A 21055-nucleotide genomic window follows, 5' to 3' on the forward strand; every position below is an offset into this window, starting at 1 on the left:
CACATGCTGCCATCAAGGCCCTATCAGGGGCAGCTCCATCCCATCACTGCTGCTGCTGCTGCTCAGAGGACAGAGCAGCTCCCTTTCCAGTCCTGCCTCCTTGATCCTGCCACTCAGCTCCTCTTAAGTGGTGCTACCTTGGCCAGCCTTCCTACCACTGGACTAGGAAGGTAAGTGACTTCCCCCCTTTCCTAGCACTTTTCACATTCATCTCTTAAGAGGCATCACAAAATACCAACCAATTGTTTGTTTGTTTTTTCACCTGGTCTTCCTATCCCCTCACCCCTTTCTTGTGTGCTTTCTTGCTTTTGCTGCTTGGCTTTTAACCTCCTGCCTTTTTGGACTGCTGAAAATGCCTCTTCCCATGTACTGGGATACAGATATCTGGCCAAGGTACTGGGAAAGTGAGCAGGGATGAAATTTAAGTTCTTTAAAGAATGTGAGTCTGCAAAGCAAAGGACTTTTGCAACTCCAGGGATCGACCTGGGTTTTCCTGCCACTTAGAAAAGCAGCTCTGTGGTGTGGTAGTAGACCATGCCATTGTGTTGTTGTCCAAGGAGTAAAGGGTTTCATCAAGTGCTTCCCTTTGGGCACTGAAAAGAAAGCAGAGGGAAACAGGAAAGAGTAAATAATTGGCAGGTCATGTCAATTTACACAGACACTGTACTGTCTTAGGACTACTGTGCCTTCCAGAGTAATGCCCTGGAACCACCTAGGATCCATGAGAAAACACAATATTGCCTGGATACTAGGGAAGGCAGCACACCCCAGGATCCCTGCAGCTGCAGTTTATGAAAGACATCCACTTTTAACCAGCTTCCCATAAGAGTTTTATATATTCTTGATCCAAATCATTGCTTGTGGGGAGCCGCACCTCCCCACCAACACCAACACCACTCCCTCTCCATCCCTTATCCCTGCTTATCTGGCCCTGACCTCCTTTCAGGACAGGGCTAGTGCTGTTGTCTTTCCTCTCCCCTCCCCTTCAGGATGAAAACATCCCTTGGAAAGGGAAATGGGGACAGGGAAAGTAGAGATGAGGGATGTGAAAATGAAGACGAGTGAGCCAGTGGAGACAGAAAGGCAGGTCGCAGTTGTCCTGCCTCCTCTTGAGTCTGAGCACTTTGGGGAGGAATGGATATTAGCATAACAGGCAATGTGCCAAGAATTATTTCCTAATTCTATCCAAACTAGAAAGCTGGTAGTCATGCTAATGAGTGGCTGGGGATTCTTTCGTTAAGATTGTTTACCAATTGAACTCTGTATGTAGCATACACGGGTGAACATATGCCAGGACCCCATGGGTCCAACACTCCTGCTGAAGTCATTCTCGTGGTGTTGCATCAGTCTGAGCACCCCACCATGAGTGTCTAGCTTCTGACAGACTACCAGACATTTCAACATGTGGAGCAGCTGTCCAGCCAGCCATTGCAGCAGCTGGTGGGGGGATGACAACCCAGAAAGTGTGGGAGACGGGTAGGAGGAAGGCAGCTATCTATGTGTATTCCAGGAAGCACTGGTGTTGATAAGCAAAATCCCCAAAGTGTGGACATTTGCTTGGCACAAGAGCAATATTATATTATCAATTCCTAAAATGAAAGGGACCCCAAGAACCTCAATGTGCTGCTGCTTGTGTGTTTACTTCTCTTGTCTGCCCCTGTTGGAACAGGCTCCTCCTTCATCCCCCCCCCCCCACTTCTCCCTCCTCTGCCTCCTCCATCCCCTTTTCTCCCACTGTGGTGGAGCGGCCTTCTCCATTTCGCCCCTCCCTCTTGTAGCCTGCCCTCTGCGTCACATATACAATGCAGGTGGAGGGATGACTTTTCCTTCCAGAGCATAAGATCAACATAGCTTTGCCATTCTTGTATTAATTCTTCCTTCCAGATTATAGCTCTTGCAAGCCAATTGTGGCTTAGCATCAGTTAAGAAGGAGGCAGCTGATCACGAAGACAAGTCAGCTACTTCCTGGCGAGGGCAGCTGAATTATTCTGTAATGCCCTTTTTTTCGGTCACCATACTCCCAGGTTTTTCATTAGAATACAGTCACCAATTCCTCTGCAAGCCAAGTAGACAACAACAACCAAATATTACAATAGTAAGTTTCTGGAATGAGTGGGCATCTTGTTTTTCCTGACAAACATTTCTGTTTCTGGGGCAACAGTCCAGAGGCGAGAAGGATCTGAAAGTGAATACAGCTTAGTTTTGCTGTGAAACTTAGTATTTTATCCCTGCTTGGAAGAGAGTCACCTGAAGGTTCTTTGGTATCATTGGGGAAAAAAAGTAGTGTCAACATTTTGAAGTATTTTGAAAAGATGGACCCATACAGTAATCGCTATATCTCTGCAACCATGGACTGCCCATGAATAAAACTCTTATCACAGAAATGTTTTGGGCATAGAGTTTCAAATTACAGTGTTCCCTCACTTATCATGGGGGTTCCATTCCAGGACCACCCCCAATAAGTGATAATCCACAAAGTAGGGACTCCATATTAATTTTAATATTTATACATTTTATTTTTTTATAAACTATTTTCTTACCTGCACTTCCTTACCTGCCTCCCAGCCCATCCCAAGGGCACTTGCCTGACTCCCTGGCCTCCGCAGAGCCTCCAGAGCTGCGCAGCAGGCCAGGGAGGCAGGCCTTCCTCGCCGTGCCTCAGGCCCCTGCACTTCCGGGGTCCCTGGCCTCCCTGCCCTCCACTGGACGTTAATATTTAATATTTTTAATCAATATTTTCAAAAACCCACAAAACAGCTAAAAGTGAACCATGAAGTACTGCGAGAACATTGCCTTGTCTCCCAGCACACAGGCAGCCCACCTCTCAGTCATCTGCAAGATGGATAACCCACTACATAAGGCATTTTGTGTTCAACTAATATCTTGATGATGTCCATTTTGCTAGTATCAGATAACTATATTTTTTTTGCCAAGCATTACTCTGTTTGTTTGGAAAACATACAGAGTAGGGGCCTCCAAATTTTTGAAGTGGAGGGCAAGTTCACGATCTCTCAGACTTGGGGGGAGGGATTTTTAACTGGTGTGTGCGTGCATCAGATGTGCCACACACACACCACTGCACATGCACACTTGCCACCATCACAGCCATACACCCGCTGTCGGCATTCACACTTGCCCTCATAGCACACGCACCACCACATATATGCATTTGCTGCACTGTCACTACAAACCCACCACTGCCACTCACCCTCACCACGCGTACACACTTGTTGCTGCTGCCGCATACATGCACTGTGTGTGCACTGCGATGTGTACAATGGTACCAACAGGATCCGGGGGAAAGACCTTGGTGGGCCAGATTCGGCCTGTGGGCCTTAGCTTGGAAACCTGTGAAATGGAGCATTTATACATTAGCTAGTGAAACCTGATAACTTGATAACTCATGAAACCATTTGTAACTTTTTCTTCCTACTACAAATAGTTTGCTAAAGAACATTTCTCATTCCCCCTGGAGGAAATGTGTCCATCCAGGATCCCTGACTGCTCCAGAATCTGGGAACAGGCACAGAATTTATATTTTAATGACATGATAGTCCTTAGTTGTAAAAGTATGCTTGAAAATTTGTGGTAATGTCTGGTGGACCATGGGTGCAAAAACTCTGCTCTAGAGGTTGGAGAATTGGCTGTCAGTGCCTCATATAGCTAGATCCTCCTTCCAGTGATGAATGAAAACTAGGACCAAGGGTGCCAAATGGTGAAATTGTAGAATAATGTGTGCCAGCCAAGGACTGTGGCAATTGCTCAATTTGCAGAACTGATACAGATTACACTTCGCATAATTTAATTTGCCGAAATTTGCAATGGTTTAAACACAGATCAAACATTTCTCCAGGTAAGGACATATTCAAGTACATTACTGTGCTCCTGTTGGAAAAAACATAATAGCAAAACAGTTCACCAATAGTTTTAAGAGCTGGTGTCCAGGAAAAATGGCACGATCAGAAAGATCTCTTTCTCTCACCTCACTTTCCTAAACAAATCTGGATTACCACCAGCTAAGGATGTGCTGTTTGTATCATGGCATGCTGCTATTTAGTGGGATGTGTTGTGTCTTCTTGATAGTGCAGAGCAGGGTAAAAATACTCTTGGATATTCACCTTCAGGACCTGATTTAGAGACAGGAGAAGGCCGTATCCTCTCTGAAGTCTTTCTCTTGTTTCTTAGATCGTATCTAAGTGAAATTTTTAAACCTATCTAAAAACTATAAATCCAGTAAAAGGTAATAAACACCTCTCTGACGAGAAACCTCTTCTAATGTATCAAACTACAACTTCCGCAATTCCTTTGGAGACATAAGTAGGTAATGGCAATTTATTATTGGGCTTCCTATGGATGTCTTGGGCCCCCTGATGGCTCAGGGGTCAAACCGCTGAACTTGGTGACCGAAAGGTTGGCAATTTGAATCTGGGGAGTGAAGTGAGCCCCCCCTGTTAGCTCCAGCTTCTGCCAACCTAGCAGTTCGAAAACATGCAAATGTGAGTAGATCGATAGGTACCACTTCTGTGGGAAGGTAATGGCACTCCATGCAGTCATGACCTTGGAGTTGTGTATGAACAATACTGGCTCTTCAGCTTGGAAATGGAGATGAGCACCACCCCCAGTGTTGGACACAACTAGACTTAATGTCAGGGGAAACCTTTGCCTTTACCTTTACCTATGGATGTCTTGCTGAGTATCAAAACTGCAGTAGACAGGCACTTTATCTCACCTAGTATAAACTTGTTTTAAAAGTGATATTAGCCCTAGAATGGATATAGCCTCATCATGGTACAGTTTCCACAACACAAGTGTATCTTCTCTAGTTGGGGAGTGGATAAGAAACTGAATTTCTGTCATGACACTGCAATTGATCAGACTGCATCATATGGGAAATCCATGCTTGAATCTCTCAGCATCTTTTCCTCTGCAAGTGAGCACCGTATAACCTCTGGCTGCATGGTCTGTGAGCCACCAAAGCTGGAACCAGAGGTACAAGTATGGCTGTTGTCTATGGTCTTTGGGTTGCCAAACGGCTGGTGGAACTTATTCAGGTTGGAGGGTCAACTCTTTACAAGCCTTCCTTGTGGGCAACCCTAGGCTCAGATAAAATGGGTACACACACACACACACACCATCTATGTATTTGCTGTGTATCCAAGCTGGCCAAGTTATTTTGGCACATAAAGTAGAAAATTCACAATTACATCTTACTATCCATGTCAGTAAAATAACAAATTATATGATAAACAATTTGTTGCCTTTCTATTGCACCCAAACTTTACTACTTGACTATGAGAGAAATAAGGCTGAACACTATGAAAGCCACTCACTGTATGGCTGTCAGCCTCCTCCCAGTAGACTCAAATCAAGGAAAAACTTCATGAGAATCACCACTCCTCTTAATGTCCCCCCAGCAACAGCAAGAGTATCCCTCTGGGCAGCTAAACCAGGAAATCCCAATTGGATGACCCCTACAAGGGTCCTCCTCCATGGACAAACCAAAAATGGGCAACTTGGAAGTCCTTGAACAGACTCAGAAGTGGCTTGGGCAGATCAAAAGACAACCTGGCAAAATGGCACTACGTAGAAGAATCCTCCACCTTGTGCAACTGTGGGGCAGAACAAACAGCTCAGCATCTGTATGCTTGCCCACAATGCCCTGCCTCATGCACAGAGGAAGAATTGTTTAAAGCTATAGGCAATGTGGTTGCTGTTGCCCATTTTTGGTCTAAAATTATTTAGTCGCTTGTGTTCCCTCAATAGTATCAGTTTTATATTTATGTATGCAATGCTTTTGACACTAAATAAATAAAACCATCCCTCCTACAGCATTAATTAAATAGACACTTTTAATAATAATAATAATAATAATAATAATAATAATAATCTTTATTTATACCCTGCCACCATCTCCCCAAGGGGGACTCGGGGTGGCTTACATGAGACCACGCCCAGCAATACAGTAAAACAATATAACAGAAGAACACAACAGAAAATAAGAAAATAAAAAATAACATAAGATACCAATATAAATAAACAGCATATTGCAGGCATTTCAAGAACTTCACATGATTCAGGAGGCCAACGGCCAGGCCCGTAGCCAGGATTTTGATTGGGGGGGGGGGGGGCTGAGTTTGATGGGGGGCTGAGTCTGAGTGAAAGAGGATCTACCCTAGCAAACCTTTTGTATCTTTATCGCAATACCCTCATGCATTTGGGATATAATGAGCATGGTGATCAGATCATGATATGAATAAACAGAACAGTTTAAATAATGTACCAGTAAGGACTTCTCGCGGACCACCCTGAAAATTTGGGGGGGGGGGGGGACTGAAGCCCCTCAAGCCCCCCTCCCCCCCCTCCGGCTACATGCCTGCCAACGGCATAACCTTATAGGGTAGGTCAAGATTATTTTGCCCACATCACAACCAGGGAAGATGGGTGACTTCATACCTAAGGTGCCAAAGTGATCTTATGATGTTGCTTTCATTAGTTTTAATCAGTCCCTTATTCCCCATCATTTTTACTAGTAAATAAAGCATATTTTGCATTTAATGCTATGTTGACATTAAAAAATTACTAAGCAATATGAAATATCTCCCCAAATCTACTCAGTAAAGGGTTAACTGGGTGCTAGCAGGACTGAAGACTGACAGGTTGGAGGTTCGAATCCGGGGAGAGTGCGGATGAGCTCCCTCTGTCATCTCCAGCTCCCCATGCGGGGACATGAGAGAAGCCTGGTAGAACATCAAAACATGTGGGGTCCCCTGGGCAACGTTCTTGCAGACGGCCAATTCTTTCACACCAGAAGTGACTTGAAGTTTCTCAAGTTGCTCCTGACATGGAAAAAAACCCCCCAGTAAATCCCAGAGTACGTGTGTACACCCACATACACACATATGCTTATTACTTATTACACTAAATGGCTAATGTCTACATTAATTTTCAAAAAGAATATTGTTAGCCACTGTCAATATCTATTTCAAGATCCAGTGGATTGCCTTCTCCAGGTGGAAGGAACCTATATTTCCTCACCAGAATCGTAACGGAGAGACAATCCCTTTGCCTGGAGCTGTGCTTCCTCAGCAGTATCCCAATACTTTCCTTCTTGCCAGGGCTCCCAAGGGCTCAGCCTCAGCACCTTTTTTTTCAGTACCAAGAGCTCTATCCTGGAACGTGAGCAATGACACGAAGGAGGCTCAGAATATATTTCCCTCACCACCACATCTTTGTCAGCCTCTCCATCCCTCGTGAATGGGGAGAATGGATCCCAGATGAGAGGATGCTATTTCCAGACAGGCCACGGCCCCGTTATATCTTTGTATAGAGAGGAGATTATTTCTACTTTGGCCTGGCTGACTCATCTTTGTATGGCAGATGCAAGACAAATGTATAATCTTACAGCGTTGCCAAAGGCAAACTACAACATTGCATCAGCTGTCTGAAAGACCCAGAGATGCATCTGGAGAGCATGAGACTGCCCTCAATGCACTGCCTTTGGGTACATATGCTGTAGCAGTGTATTGATATGGCATCAAAAACTCCACGTGAGTTCCTCCACCATCACATCTTCTATTTCTCTGGGTCAGTCTATACAATTCTGACAAGATGACAACTTGCTGCTAAGTGGCAAGTATTTGACCGCGTTTTAGCACAGCCGGTTAATCACCAGCTGCATCGGTGGTAAATCTTGCCAACTGAAAGGTTGACAGTTCAAAGCCCAGGTCAGGGTGAGCTCCTGATCTTCAGCCCAGCTCCCTGCAACCTAGCAGGTGGGAAACGGAATTGTGAGTAGATAAATAGGTACCGCATTAAAGCAGGGAGGTATTTAGACACGGCAATTCTATTAAAAAGGAGGAAATTTACAAATGAAAAGCTCTTAAGCAGGGAAGATGAAGCGACAGCACCCCCCCCCCCCATGGCCAGAACCGAGCACAGCCTCCAAGATGCCGAAAGATTGCAAAGTCTATATATACCTCTATGTTGTCTGTCCATTCATTGTATAATCAGCACTAAATACCTGCCATACATGTGTTCTGTGAGTCCCCTTTCGAGGTTAGAAGGGCGGAATATAAATACTGTAAATAAATAAATAAATTTTGGGAAATTTTGGGATTTAGTTCTTCCTCCACACCTTCCTAAATCCTGATGATCTTAACTCATAGTTCAATCCTGTTTTGGGTTGAGAGCCACATGCTGGGAACTGAGGAATAAGCAGCGATGGAGTGACGATATCAAAGCCAATTCTATGTTCCTTATTTTCATCTGTGGCCTGTATATATCATACTCTGTTTGTTCTCCTCCAGAAAAGACCGACTTCACCATGTCGATGGAGAAGATTCATGCTCGTGAGATCCTCGACTCTCGTGGGAATCCCACTGTTGAGGTGGATTTGTACACAGGAAAAGGTATGTACTGATGTGGGAGAGAGAAGGGAAGGGGGCAGTGGGAGCTTCACCTTTGCCCATTGCAGCACACTTACAGATTAGCTCTATCTAAAGCAGTAGTTTCCAACCTTTTTTTGACCAGGTACCACTCTGACCAGAGACCAGTCTCCAACATTAGTAACAAAAGGGTTATGAATCAGTTTTTGGTCAACTTTAGATTCAGTCTGATTATTTGGGGTGCTAATTCAGAAAATATCAAGGCAGAAAATCCCACAATATCTGCTTTGAACTGGGTTATCTGAGTCCACACTGCCATATATTCCAGTTCAAAGCAGATAATGTGGAAATTTATTCAGCTGTGTGGAAGGAGCCACAATCTCAAGAAGTTCCCCCTAATGGTCAGTCAAACTTTACCCTCCTGTGATTTAAAGCCATTAGATCTGGTTCCACCTTAGAATAATAGAATAATAGAGTTGGAAGAGACCACATGGGCCATCTAGTCCAACCTCACTACCATGCAGGAAAAGCACAATCAAAGCACCCCTGACAGATGGCCATCCAGCCTCAGTTTAAAAGCCTTCAAAGTAGGAGCTTCCACCACACTCCCAGGCAGAGAGTTCCACTGCTGAACAGTTCTTATAGTCAAGAAGTTCTTCCTAATGTTCAGGTCAAATCTCTTCTCCTGGAATTTGAACCCATTGCTCTGCTCCACGGCAGTAGAAAACAAGCCTGCTCCCTCTTCTTTATGTCATCCTTTCAAATATTTAAGCAGGGCAATCAAGTCTCTGGCAATACAGAGAACAGGGATTCCATTGCTGAATGTGGGTGCAAATTCCGCATATTTTGCATAGTCCAAGATTCAAATCACTACACCAGAGCTTTCCAAACATTTCATGTTGGTGACACGATTTTTGGACATCCATCATTTCATGACACAATAATTCAGAAAACTGGAGGTTAATCCAACCCCTTATGAGAGATATGGACACATACATAAATTGTAACAACAACAACACTTTTTTTTGTATTCTGCCCTATCTCCCCAAGAGGACTCAGGGTGGATTCCAGCATATACAGACACAAGACAAACTTTCAGTGTTTTGAAACAATGACACACAGATATACAGAAGGCTTCCCCTTCATCTCCGGCTCTGGAAGTGGTGCTCATCTCCATTTCTAAGCCAAAGAGCCTGCATTGTCCATAGACACCTCCTAGGTCATGTGGTCAGCATGACTGCATGGAGTGCCGTTTACCTTCCCGCTGAGGCGGTACGTATTGATCTACTCACATTTGCATTTTTTCAAACTGGTAGGTTGGCAGGAGCTGGAGCTAACAGTGGCAGTTCACCCTGTCTTGTGGATTTGAGCCACCAGCCTTCCAATCAGCAAGTTCAGCAGCTCAACTGTTTAGCCATTGTGCCACTGCAATGGACACAACATATCTCATGAAAAATTTTGATGATATATATATATGATTTAATGTTTATTTCACATAGACTCAAAGGTTTCTCAGAGTGTTCACATGACGCACCTACACTGTATGACACACTAATGTGCTATGAGACAGTATGGAAAGCTCTGTAGCACATCATGCTAGCTCTCTGATAGTATGATGGCAGTGAATACTACTAAATATGCCTACACTGGAGTCCTGCTTATCATTCAAGCTAATTTTAATTTTAAAAAAACAGTGGAGAGGCTCAAAATCTAGCAAAGCAAAGAAGACACAACTGGATGGAATGAAAGTCTGGAAAGAAAGGTATATTTTGAACTACAGAAAGTGACATCTGAATGTCAGGACAAAAAATCTCAAGGGGGGAAAGGGCTCTGAAAATAATTAAACAACACTTTGATATGAAGAAAAAAGAAATTGCCAATCAAATGCAAGTATTTACAGACAAAATGAATATGTTAAAAGAAAGGAAGCCAGAGGAAAAGTTTGGCCCAATTCCATCGTTGGTGTTCAGAATGCTTTTTGATTGGAGGTGAACTATAAATCCCAGCAACTACAACTCCCAAATGTCAAGGTCTATTTTCCCCAAGCTTCACCAGTGTTCACATTTGGGCATATTGAGTATTTGTGCCAAGTTTGGTCCAGATCTATCATTGTTTGAGTCCACAGTACTCTCTGGATGTAGGTGAACTACAACTCCCAAAACCCAAGGTCAATGCCTACCAAACCCTTCTAGTGTTTTCCGTTGGTCATGGGACTTCTGTGAGCCAAGTTTGATTCAATTCCATTATTGGTGGTGTTCAGAATGCTCTTTGACTCTAGGTGAACTATAAATCCCAGAGACTACAACTCTCAAATGACAAAATCAATCCCCCCGCTCAACCCCACCAGTATTCATATTTGAGCATATTGGGTATTTGTGAACAATTTGGTCTAGTGAATGAAAATACATCCTGCATATCAGATATTTACATTTCTGTTCATAACAGTAGCAAAATTACAGTTATGAAGTAGCAATGAAAATAACGTTATGGTTGGGAGTCACCACAACCTCAGCTTCTGCCAACCTAGCAGTTTGAAAACATGCAACTGTGAGTAGATCAATAGATACTGCTTCTTCAGGAAGGTAATGGTGCTCCATGCAGCCATGCTGGCCACATGACCTTGGAGGTGTCTACAATGTTTGTGTTTATGTACATATTTATTTCTGTATATAAGTATCAGGTAATGGCGTTCCATGCTGGCCACTTGACCCTGGAGGTGTCTATGGACAATGCTGGCTTTTCGTTTTAAAAACGGAGATGAGCACCAACCCCCAGAGTTGGACATGACTAGACTAAATGTCAAGGGGAAACCTTTGCCTTTACTAGTGAATAATCAGGGGAGACTTATGTGCTGACTTTTCCCTTCTCTTTTTCAGGGATGTTCCGGGCAGCGGTGCCCAGCGGTGCCTCCACTGGGATTTATGAGGCCCTGGAGTTGCGTGACAACGATAAATCCCGATTCCTTGGGAAAGGTAGGAGTGTTCTCCTCAGTGAACAAATAACAATGCTACATAGCTCAGGGTGGAGGTGTTTCTGTGCACACACATGTGCATCCTATGGCCTGCTTTTGGATTGGCAGTGCCAGCCAGTGAAATTCCCCTGGCCTCAGTCTCAAACTCAAGTAGCAGGGAATTGCTGGTGCTCCCAGGCATCTTTCCTTTCTTCTTGTCTGTTGCTGTTTCTTTCTGCCTTTGGGTGACAGTCTCTGGTCTTTTTCCTTTCCTTAGGGGTGCTGCAGGCGGTGGAGCACATCAACAACACTATTGCTCCTGCTCTCGTGAGCTCTGTAAGGATCCTCCTTTATTCTTTGTTTTCCATAGGCTCCCCTTATATTCCTCCTTTATCTTTCCTCCTCTGTGCCTTCTTTTCGTCCTGTCTTATTTTCTCTTATGCTCGGGAGTAGCATCTCTGTCTGTGAGCTTATGCATACAATACACAGGCACATGCATGCATTATCAAAAGGAGGAGGAATGTCTTTCCCAATGTAAGCCAAAGCTGTGCATAGAGGGCAGCGTAATAAAGTGGAAATGCAATAACCAGAGCAGGCAAAAGGGATTTGTAGCAATTTCCTTCATGTTGTTTTGCCTAAGCGTCCTCCCTTGAAGTGGTGTTTCTTTCTGCAGGGCCTGTCAGTGGAGGAGCAGGAGAAGATAGACAACTTCATGCTGGAGCTGGATGGGACCGAGAATAAATGTAATCCCTTTCCTCTCATAACAACTTAGAGATGCCTTGGGGTGGGAGAGACAGAACGGGTTTGGTTGGCAGAGAAACAGAGTACTGCCAGAGAGATGAAAGTCTCTAAGGCCCCTTCTACACTGCCATATAATCCAGATTTATTTATTTATTTATTTATTGTGCCAGAGGCAAATTGAGGGCACATAACAAAGTTTTTAAAACTTGGCCTTACGCTAAATGTCCTTTCACCAGAAGCTGGCCACTTGGAGTAGCTCTGGTGTTTCTGTGAGAAGGTCCTCCATTGTGCATGTGGCGGGGTTCAGACTGCATTGTAGTAAGTGGTCTGTGGTTTGCTCTTCTGCACACTCACATGTTGTGGATTCCACTTTGTGTCCCCATTTCTTAAGGTTGGCTCCACATCTCGTGGTGCCAGAGCACAGTCAGTTCAGCACCTTCCAAGTCACCCAGTCTTCTGTGTGCCCACGGGGGAGTCTCTCATCCAGTATCAGTCACTGATTTATGTTCTGGGTTTTAACCTGTCACTTTTGGACTCTTGCTTGCTGGGGTGTTCCTGCGAGTATCTCTCTTGATCTTAGGAAGCTGTTTCTTGATTTAAGCCATTGGCATTCAGGCTGATATCTGAACAGAGGATGAGCAGGAGATGTCATTGTAATTTCATTATTGGCTGCTACTTCCTGGTGGATGTCAGGTGGTGCAATACCAGCTAAACGGTATAATTTCTCCAGTAGTGTTGGGTGCAGACATCCTGTGATAATGTGACATGTAATTCAGTTCATAATATAATTCAGTTCAAAGGAGATAATCTGTATTTTATATGGCAGTGTACATGGGGCTGTAGACTCATGCCAGGGATATGCAAGGAATGCAATAATAAGAGATGCCACGGGGCAAAAAAATATAAAAATAAATGACTGGATGTTTGTTTTAGGGGTTGGAATAAGCCTCTTATGGTTTGCTATGCTATCACACAATGTGATCTTTACAGCTAACTTTGGAGCCAATGCTATCCTGGGTGTTTCCCTGGCTGTTTGCAAAGCGGCGGCTGCTGAGAAGGAGGTCCCTCTGTACCGACACATTGCTGATCTCGCTGGAAATTCGGATTTGATCCTGCCAGTCCCTGTAAGAACCTTCTCATTCCTAACTTTAGAAAGAGAACGTAAAGGAAGTATAGGGATAACAGAGAAAATCCTTTCCCTCAGTACCGAAATCTTTTGTACTCACAGACAGATTTTATATCAATGGTACAAATCCAAACCAAATTCAGCCCTGCTTTTCTATCACAAAAACAAACAAACATGGCATTTTCGTTCTGTAGACTTTTCAAGCCATTTTATGTGGCCTTCCAGATGTTGGACTACATACAACTCCTGTATTCCTCACCATTAGACAACATGATCAGAGCTGATGGGAGTTGTAATGCAGTAACATCTGGAAGGCTGCCATTTCTTCTGTTTAGTCAGGATATTGAGCTTTGACTTTAGACACAAGGCGTATGCATATGATGTCTGACTTTAAGATGTCCTTTAATCTTTCCCCAACCTCAGAGCCACAAGTGCAGTTGGGTTGCAATTCTCATTAGCCCCAGTCCACATGGCAGATAACACTATGTCTCACAATAATAATTATAATAATAAACTTAATTTGTACCCCGCTCCATCTCCCCGATGGAGCTTACATGAGGCCAAGTCCAAAACATGAGGCCAAGCCCCGGTGCAGCTTACATGAGGCCAAGCCCAAAACAACAATTACATGAAATAAAACAAAACTGAAAACACAAATAATAAACAATAATAACGCAATTTGAAAACACAACATTTAATAACACAACATTTGAAAAGTGCTCTGCTCCTAGTTTGAAAGTGTTATTTCCTGTTTAATTGTGTAGTACTTACTACAAAGTGATTGTTATACTCCAGAAACATGGCTGCCACAAACTGTGTTGAATTGGTTGAGACACCATGAGATATTCATTGAAAAACTATAGCAAACTGTGCTGCAGGATGTCCACGTTTAATAATCCTTTTCCATGTTTTTATGATAGAACTAATTAGGAAATAGCATTTATAATCCAGGAACAAAAATCATGTTACATTGTGTAATCAAAAGTAATGGGTGTTATTGCTCAGTAACACCTCGGGACCCCCCAAAATGATATTATCCATTGATTTGTGGTGTAATGTAAAATAAAACACATGTAATTCACATCTGATCAGCCCACACACTGCTTTACCAGAGAAAGAAAATATGGCCACCCAAGTAAACAGTAAATAACAAATACTGTAGTTTACTCTTCGTAATTCAGAACAACATATGTACAGTGTGATCACTTGCACCAACTCACATAATGTCCTTTTATGAGATATTTAAAATGGTCTTTCTTTCTCCACTTCAAACTCTGTGTCTCTCTCTGCTTCTCTCTGCACATCTGCATAGCTCAAGCCTGAACAAAAATGTAACAGTAACCAAAAGTCCCAGGCTCAGCCATCTCTCCAGGCATTGCCCAACCAATCAGCTTCATACATCATATTTTACAGTTAACACATACACACTCTCTCTCTCTAATTCCTTGCATGCTTCAACAAGATTCTCCCTCCAAGGATTTAACAACACTTTGAAGGAAACCATAAGGCCCTTGATGAAAACGGCGTTGACACCCCTAGTGTAGCAGCATGACATTACTTTACAAAATAAACAGCAGCCTCATAAAATCTGAAGTCCTTCAGCCATGACAGTTAAATGAATTTCAGAGTGTAAATTGATCATGTGGGTGTACCCAGGGCTTTATTGTTATATTTCACTTCTTGCTTCTTGTCTCACTGGACTCCTCCAGGCCTTCAATGTGATCAATGGGGGCTCCCATGCTGGGAACAAGCTGGCCATGCAGGAGTTTATGATCTTGCCAGTTGGCGCAGAGAGCTTCCGGGATGCCATGCGCATTGGTGCTGAGGTCTACCACAATCTCAAGAGCGTCATCAAGGACAAGTATGGAAAAGATGCCACCAATGTGGGAGATGAAGGAGGTTTTGCCCCGAACATCCTGGAGAACAGTGAAGGTGAAGAAGAAATATGGATAACCGCTTCCTTTCATCTCCAGAACACTCCCATTCTCAACCTATATAGTTCCCCAGTGAAAAGTTACATTCTTTGGTAGAACATTCGTAAAGCAAGATTACTCCTGTTGGGCGAGTGGGCTTATTAACAAAAGACCCTCCTCATAAATGTACAGCAGTGTCTTATCAGCAGCAGCGTGACCCAGCATCAGTAGCCCAAAATGATAGAAAGAACAAAAACACATAAAACAATGTTATCTCTCTTCCAGAGGAGGCTTTTCTATAGCAAAATAATATGGTTGCACTATTTACAAGAATAAGGTTTTCATAACACAAATAAAGTTCTTTACATGTCCTTCTTCACTTCCACGCTTGGCTTTTTCCTCATGTAGATAAAGAGCTTCATTCTCACAGTCTTTTCTCACACCGAACTTACACTGGAGCTTCACACAGTAGCTTTTACACACAAGACCTTCAACCTGGGGCTTCTCTCACAGTAGCTTCTCACACTCAGCCTTCTTATAGGCTAAGGCCCACCTCACACAGAGGCTTCTCTCACAGACTAAGGCCTACCTCATATTGTTTGGCCTTCTCTCACAGAGTAAGTCCTACCTCACACTGAGGCCTTCTCTCACAGAGTAACTCCTACCTCACACTGTGAGGCCTTATCACAGACTGAGACCTTTCTCACACTGAGGTTTACCTCAGACTGACAGCTACTAAGCTACAGGCACACCTGCTTATATAGAACTGTACCTTTTGCCAAGTTATTGCATCCATTTAACCCTTTCAGGGCAATAGTATGATAGCTGGGACCCTACGCTAATTGCGCAACGCGAGTGAATTAATGAAGGGAACACATGCACGAGTGAGCGGAGCGAGTGAGAGACGGAGCTGAGAGAGGACAGCAGAGAAGTAATTTAACTCACGTACGACAGGAGAAGAGTGAAGTAATGTAACAGTTATTTAATGTTAAATGATAAACTGCAGCTTACAAAGACCTTAAACAGGATAGAAATAAGCTATCTGTGCCAAAAGATTGATTGTATTTCCCCCTTTTTTATCTTTTCTTCCATTGGTCATATTTCCCCCTCCTTGTTATCCTTCCTTTCATTGCATCTCTCACTTGGTGCGCTCACTCGTGCATGTGTTACTTTCATTAAATCAGACCCATGTTGCGCAACTAGCGTAGGATCCCAGCTATCATACTATTGCCCTGAAAGGGTTAAATGGATGCAATGACTTAGCAAAAAGTGCAGTTCTATTCAAGCAGGTGTGCCTGTAGCTTAGTAACTGACAATCTGAAGTAAACCTCAGTGGGAGAAAGGATTCTTCTCTTTTGCTGAAGGCTATTTCACATTGTGGGTACTGTCACCAAATCAGGCTTCTTTTACCCTTCCTTATTCCTCACTGGGACTCTGTTCAAAGGACTACTATTTTAGATATCGGGAGGATATTTTCATTCTCAAGATGCCTTTTCTCTCCCATAGCATTGGAACTCCTGAAAGAAGCCATTGAGAAAGCTGGCTACACTGACAAGATTGTGATTGGCATGGATGTTGCTGCTTCAGAATTCTACAGAGATGGCAAATACGACTTGGACTTCAAATCCCCTGACGACCCCAGCCGCTATATCTCTGCCGATGAGCTGGGGGACCTCTATCAGAGCTTTGTTCGGGACTATCCAGGTGAGCCAGCTGGGTCCAAAACGACAGCAGTAGAGCAGATCATCCTAGAGTTTCTGCCATTCAAGTCCTGGAAGCTGTGCCAGGCTGTGTGTAGCAAACCCGTCATCTTCCTTCCTCCTTCCCTTCCTCTCTCTTCAGTGGTGTCAATTGAGGACCCCTTTGATCAAGATGACTGGGAGGCCTGGTCCAAGTTCACAGCAAACGTAGGGATTCAAATAGTAGGGGATGACCTGACAGTCACCAACCCTAAACGCATTGAGCGAGCTGTTGAAGAGAAGGCCTGCAACTGCCTCCTGCTTAAGGTTAACCAGATTGGATCCGTTACTGAAGCCATTCAGGCGTAAGTTAATTCCAAATCTCCCTCATTTCCCAAGAGCCACAAGCCCTCCAGGAACCATACGCACTATGTTTGTTCTATCTCCCCATAGCTGTAAACTGGCCCAGGAGAATGGATGGGGTGTGATGGTGAGTCACCGATCAGGGGAGACTGAAGACACCTTCATTGCTGACCTAGTGGTTGGACTCTGTACTGGTCAGGTAGGTTCTACCTGGGAAGAAATCATGTCTACTACCTCCTCTTAGGAAGAATCAGGCCTAGGCTCTAACACTATACATTAGAGGATGGCAATACTGCCTTGAACATCTCCATCTTATCCAGTTTTGGAAGTTATGCAATGTTAGGCTGGGTTAGCATGGGGACCACCAGGAAATATTAGGGATCTCCAGGTAGCCCTAGGAAAGAAACCTACCTGAATCCCTGCCAGGTAGAGTTGACAGTACTGGGCTGGAAGAGCCAAGGGTCTCACTGGGTTTGAGGCATTTTCTGGGGTTCTATGTACTTACAAAAATGTGTGTGCTTCCATACAAACATTGAATTTACATGGTCTTTTACAGATAAAGACTGGAGCACCATGCAGGTCTGAACGACTTGCAAAATATAATCAGCTAATGAGGTAAGCATTGCAACAGGATTTAAAAAGTATTAAAATATAAATTTTTGGTATTACATTTTTACTGAACCAGTTCAAGGGATCTTCTGCTTCTGGGGGTGTCTTGGCTAGGGGAGACTTTGCCTTGGAACACAATTGAAGGGCTATCTGACTTATGATGGAAATGGGATACAGATCAGAATCTATTGTCGAAGGCTTTCATGGCTGGAATCACTAGGTTCTTGTGGGTTTTTTTCGGGCTATAGAGCCATGTTCTAGAGGCATTTCTCCTGACGTTTCGCCTGCATCTATGGCAAGCATCCTCAGAGGTAGTGAGGTCTGTTGGAATTAGGACAATGGGTTTATATATCTGTGGAATGGCTGGGGTGGGGCAAGGAGCTCTTCCCTGCTGCCGCTAGGTGTGAATGTTTCAGCTGATCACCTTCATTAGCATTTGAAGGCTCAGAAATGCAACTAGAAATTCTGAGCCATATCCTCAGTTTGCACATTGCACGCATCAAAAAAACCGATGGGTATCAGCCAGGGCCGGAGATATCACTGCCTTGGTCCTTTCACTATTGGTTGTTACTCTCGGCGGATGTCAGGTGGTGCGATACTGGCTAAACAGTGTAATTTCTCTAGTGGTGTTGGGTGCAGACACCCCATGATAATGCAGCATGTCTCATTAAAAGCCACATCCACTGTTTTAGCGTGGTGAGATGTGTTCCACATTGGGCATGTGTATTCAGCAGCAAAGTAGCAAAGCGCAAGGACAGGTGCCTTCACTGCATCTGGTTGTGATCCCCAGGTTGTGCCAGTCAGCTTTTGTATGATATTGTTTCTAGTGCCCACGTTTTGCTTGATATTCAGGCAGTGCTTCTTGTAATCCCCAGAGCTCGGGTTGAACAGCCCTGTGGTGTCCCAGTGTTAAGACTGAGAGCTGAAGAATTACCTAATCTAACCCTATGGGAATGTCCAGACAAGAAATCCATAGTCCAGGAACAGACTGAATATGACAGTCCAAGATCCATAAGTTTAGACACCAATCTATGTGGAAGGATTGTTTTAAATGCAGAACTAAAGTCTGCAAAAAGCATCCTCACATAGTTGATTGCCAATATCAGATCCATGTTTGACCCCCCACTGTCCCACATGGATCGGACATGGATCTGACATTGGCAGTTAGGTTTTTCCTTGCTATTCAGAGGACATCAACTTAGACTGTGCCCCATATGTGACTAGGATTTGTGATATCCACCAACTGTCTCTATTTCTTTCTTCCACAGGATTGAGGAGGAGCTTGGCGACGAAGCCCGTTTTGCTGGGCACAACTTCCGCAACCCAAGTGTCCTATAAGCACTGCCCTTTCCGCATTCTAGCTTGCCTGCTGATCCCCTGTGCACAGACTCTGGCAGAGTGCCCCTTAGGCCGTGCCCTCCATTTCTGCTGCTCCTCGCTTCCCTGCTCCCACGCAGCTACCAGATCTCTGCTCCTCAGCCTCCCCCACTGGAATTACCTAAGATATGTTGAGAATGGCGCTTCCCTCTACCCTCCACGGTTGCAGTGCTACAAGCCAGCTTTTGCGTGTGTTGTGCAGTATCTGCTCTCTGGGCTTGCTTCAGTCATCAATATATCCAAGTGTAAAATGGCATGAACACACTTGCCGGGGGAGGTGGCTCATACCTGGGGACTGAAGGGCTGTCTTTAGATCAGAATGACAGTTGTGTTTGCATATTGATGCTGGACTGTGTGTTTCCGTGTTGTTGTCACTTGAAAAAAATGTTAGGTGCTATGGTTTGCTCTTGGTTATGAGTTTGTGTTTAACTCTCTGTGCTGCATTCTGTCCATAGCTGGTTGCTTTTTGTGTATACATGTGTGTGAGTGTGCGCGTATGGGTGTCCAGGTATGGGTGTCCTTACCTGTCCCTGCCCAGTTTCAATTATTTTCAAAATCAAGTATAGTGTGATGTGTGTGTGTGCATTGTAGTATCCGAGTCTGAGGTTAAGGTGCATTTGATCTGAAAGTTGCATTGCATTGCTTTGTGTTTTTCTGAAGCACAAGTGCAAAGAGTGCTGCTACAGACATATTGGGTCACTGGGCTATGCTTTGTGGGGTGTTGTGGGTCAGCACTTTTGTGGGCACGTTGTTGCAGTCAGCAGCCTGCTCAGATCCCTCCTTCTCCCATTGCCCTTCTGGATGTTTGGCCACCTGCCACTCTCCTCCTCGTCGCCCCCTCATCTCTCACTTCACTTCTGCTTTGACCTCCAGATGTTTCACTCTCAATTCAGCAACAGTGACAAGTAATAGGAAAGAAACCAGCTCCCAAGACAATCTACCAACAGACAAACCCTCAATTAAATTTTGATTCTCACCTGAGCTTCTTGCCTCTGTCTACATATCTCTCTGGGTTTTTGTTTTGGATGGTGAAATGGCAGGGAGAAGGTTTGAGGAAAAGAGACAAAAGAGAGTTCCTGAGGTCTGTAAAAGCACGGTTTATTCTCGGTTGGTGCCAACCAGATATAGGCCTTGCAGGTATTCCAGGAAACAGGGTGATGAACAAAGGAATTGCCTTGGTTTATATACCCTTTATAATAATATGCATACATCATACAAGCATCATAATGTGTGTCACAAAATTCCACTTTACATTGTTTCCAACAACATATTTTTAACTCCAATACCTTTAATCTTCCATTAAGCACCTTTATCTAAAGAGTTGCTATTAGAGGACCACCCTGTACCCCACAGTGCCAGAGTGCCTACACCGGCTACTGATAGCAAGAGCTTCCATCCATCTTGAGATAAGTCCTCCCTGGTACTGAAGCCTCTTGATGACAAGGCTTCAACATTAATCTTACGATAAGCCCTGCTTGGTACGAAATGGAAGAGTCTCTTGATATTTGCCAGAAGCCTTTAGACATTCCTTTCCATAGACCCTGGCCTCTTTCTGGCTTCTTTTTGGCATCTAATTTGCAGCTTTTGGGGAAAGTATCTCTTCCCAAGTGAATGTTCAGGCATGCATATCCCTTTGTGATTTCATATATATTTTCTAATTCCTATTTCTAATATGGTTACATTCAATATATATTTTTAAATATATGTATTATGAATTTCCATCATGCCTTCATCAATAGGAAGGTGTGTTTTGTAGTGGGACATCCTGAACTTTTTGGCAACATGACCACTAAATGTTTGGATTCTGGAAGTTTTATTTCAAACTGAAGATTCTATGTTCTGGGGTGAAACCTACTGGTTCCTGATTGGAAGTGTGTGTTTGTTGTCAAATGCCCTAAAGTTGTTATCTGAGA

General features: G+C 43.9%; 1 protein-coding gene across 1 annotated transcript; it reads left to right on the forward strand.

The window, feature by feature from the left end:
• The first annotated feature begins 53 nt into the window (after positions 1 to 53).
• ENO2 (enolase 2) lies at positions 54 to 20123 on the forward strand. Its single transcript, XM_060762601.2, has 12 exons — positions 54 to 170; positions 8307 to 8408; positions 11261 to 11356; positions 11612 to 11670; positions 12008 to 12077; positions 13066 to 13199; positions 14911 to 15133; positions 16621 to 16818; positions 16957 to 17158; positions 17247 to 17355; positions 17713 to 17771; positions 19034 to 20123. The coding sequence occupies exons 2-12, from the start codon at positions 8324 to 8326 to the stop codon at positions 19101 to 19103; spliced, it is 1305 nt and encodes a 434-aa protein (XP_060618584.2). The 5' UTR covers positions 54 to 170; positions 8307 to 8323; the 3' UTR covers positions 19104 to 20123.
• Positions 20124 to 21055: the final 932 nt, after the last annotated feature.

The sequence above is a fragment of the Anolis sagrei genome, chromosome 2 (genome assembly GCF_037176765.1).
Source record: "Anolis sagrei isolate rAnoSag1 chromosome 2, rAnoSag1.mat, whole genome shotgun sequence".
NCBI lineage: Eukaryota > Metazoa > Chordata > Lepidosauria > Squamata > Dactyloidae > Anolis > Anolis sagrei.

What these genes read in the sequence shown, in the direction of transcription:
- ENO2 (XM_060762601.2), top strand. Translation starts at nt 8,324, where the DNA reads ATGTCGATGGAGAAGATTCATGCTCGTGAGATCCTCGACTCTCGTGGG. An exon ending in CATCCTGGAGAACAGTGAAG is followed by an intron (nt 15,134 to 16,620) that starts GTGAAGAAGAAA and finishes TCTCTCCCATAG; the next exon opens with CATTGGAACTCCTGAAAGAA. An exon ending in TTGGACTCTGTACTGGTCAG is followed by an intron (nt 17,356 to 17,712) that starts GTAGGTTCTACC and finishes GGTCTTTTACAG; the next exon opens with ATAAAGACTGGAGCACCATG.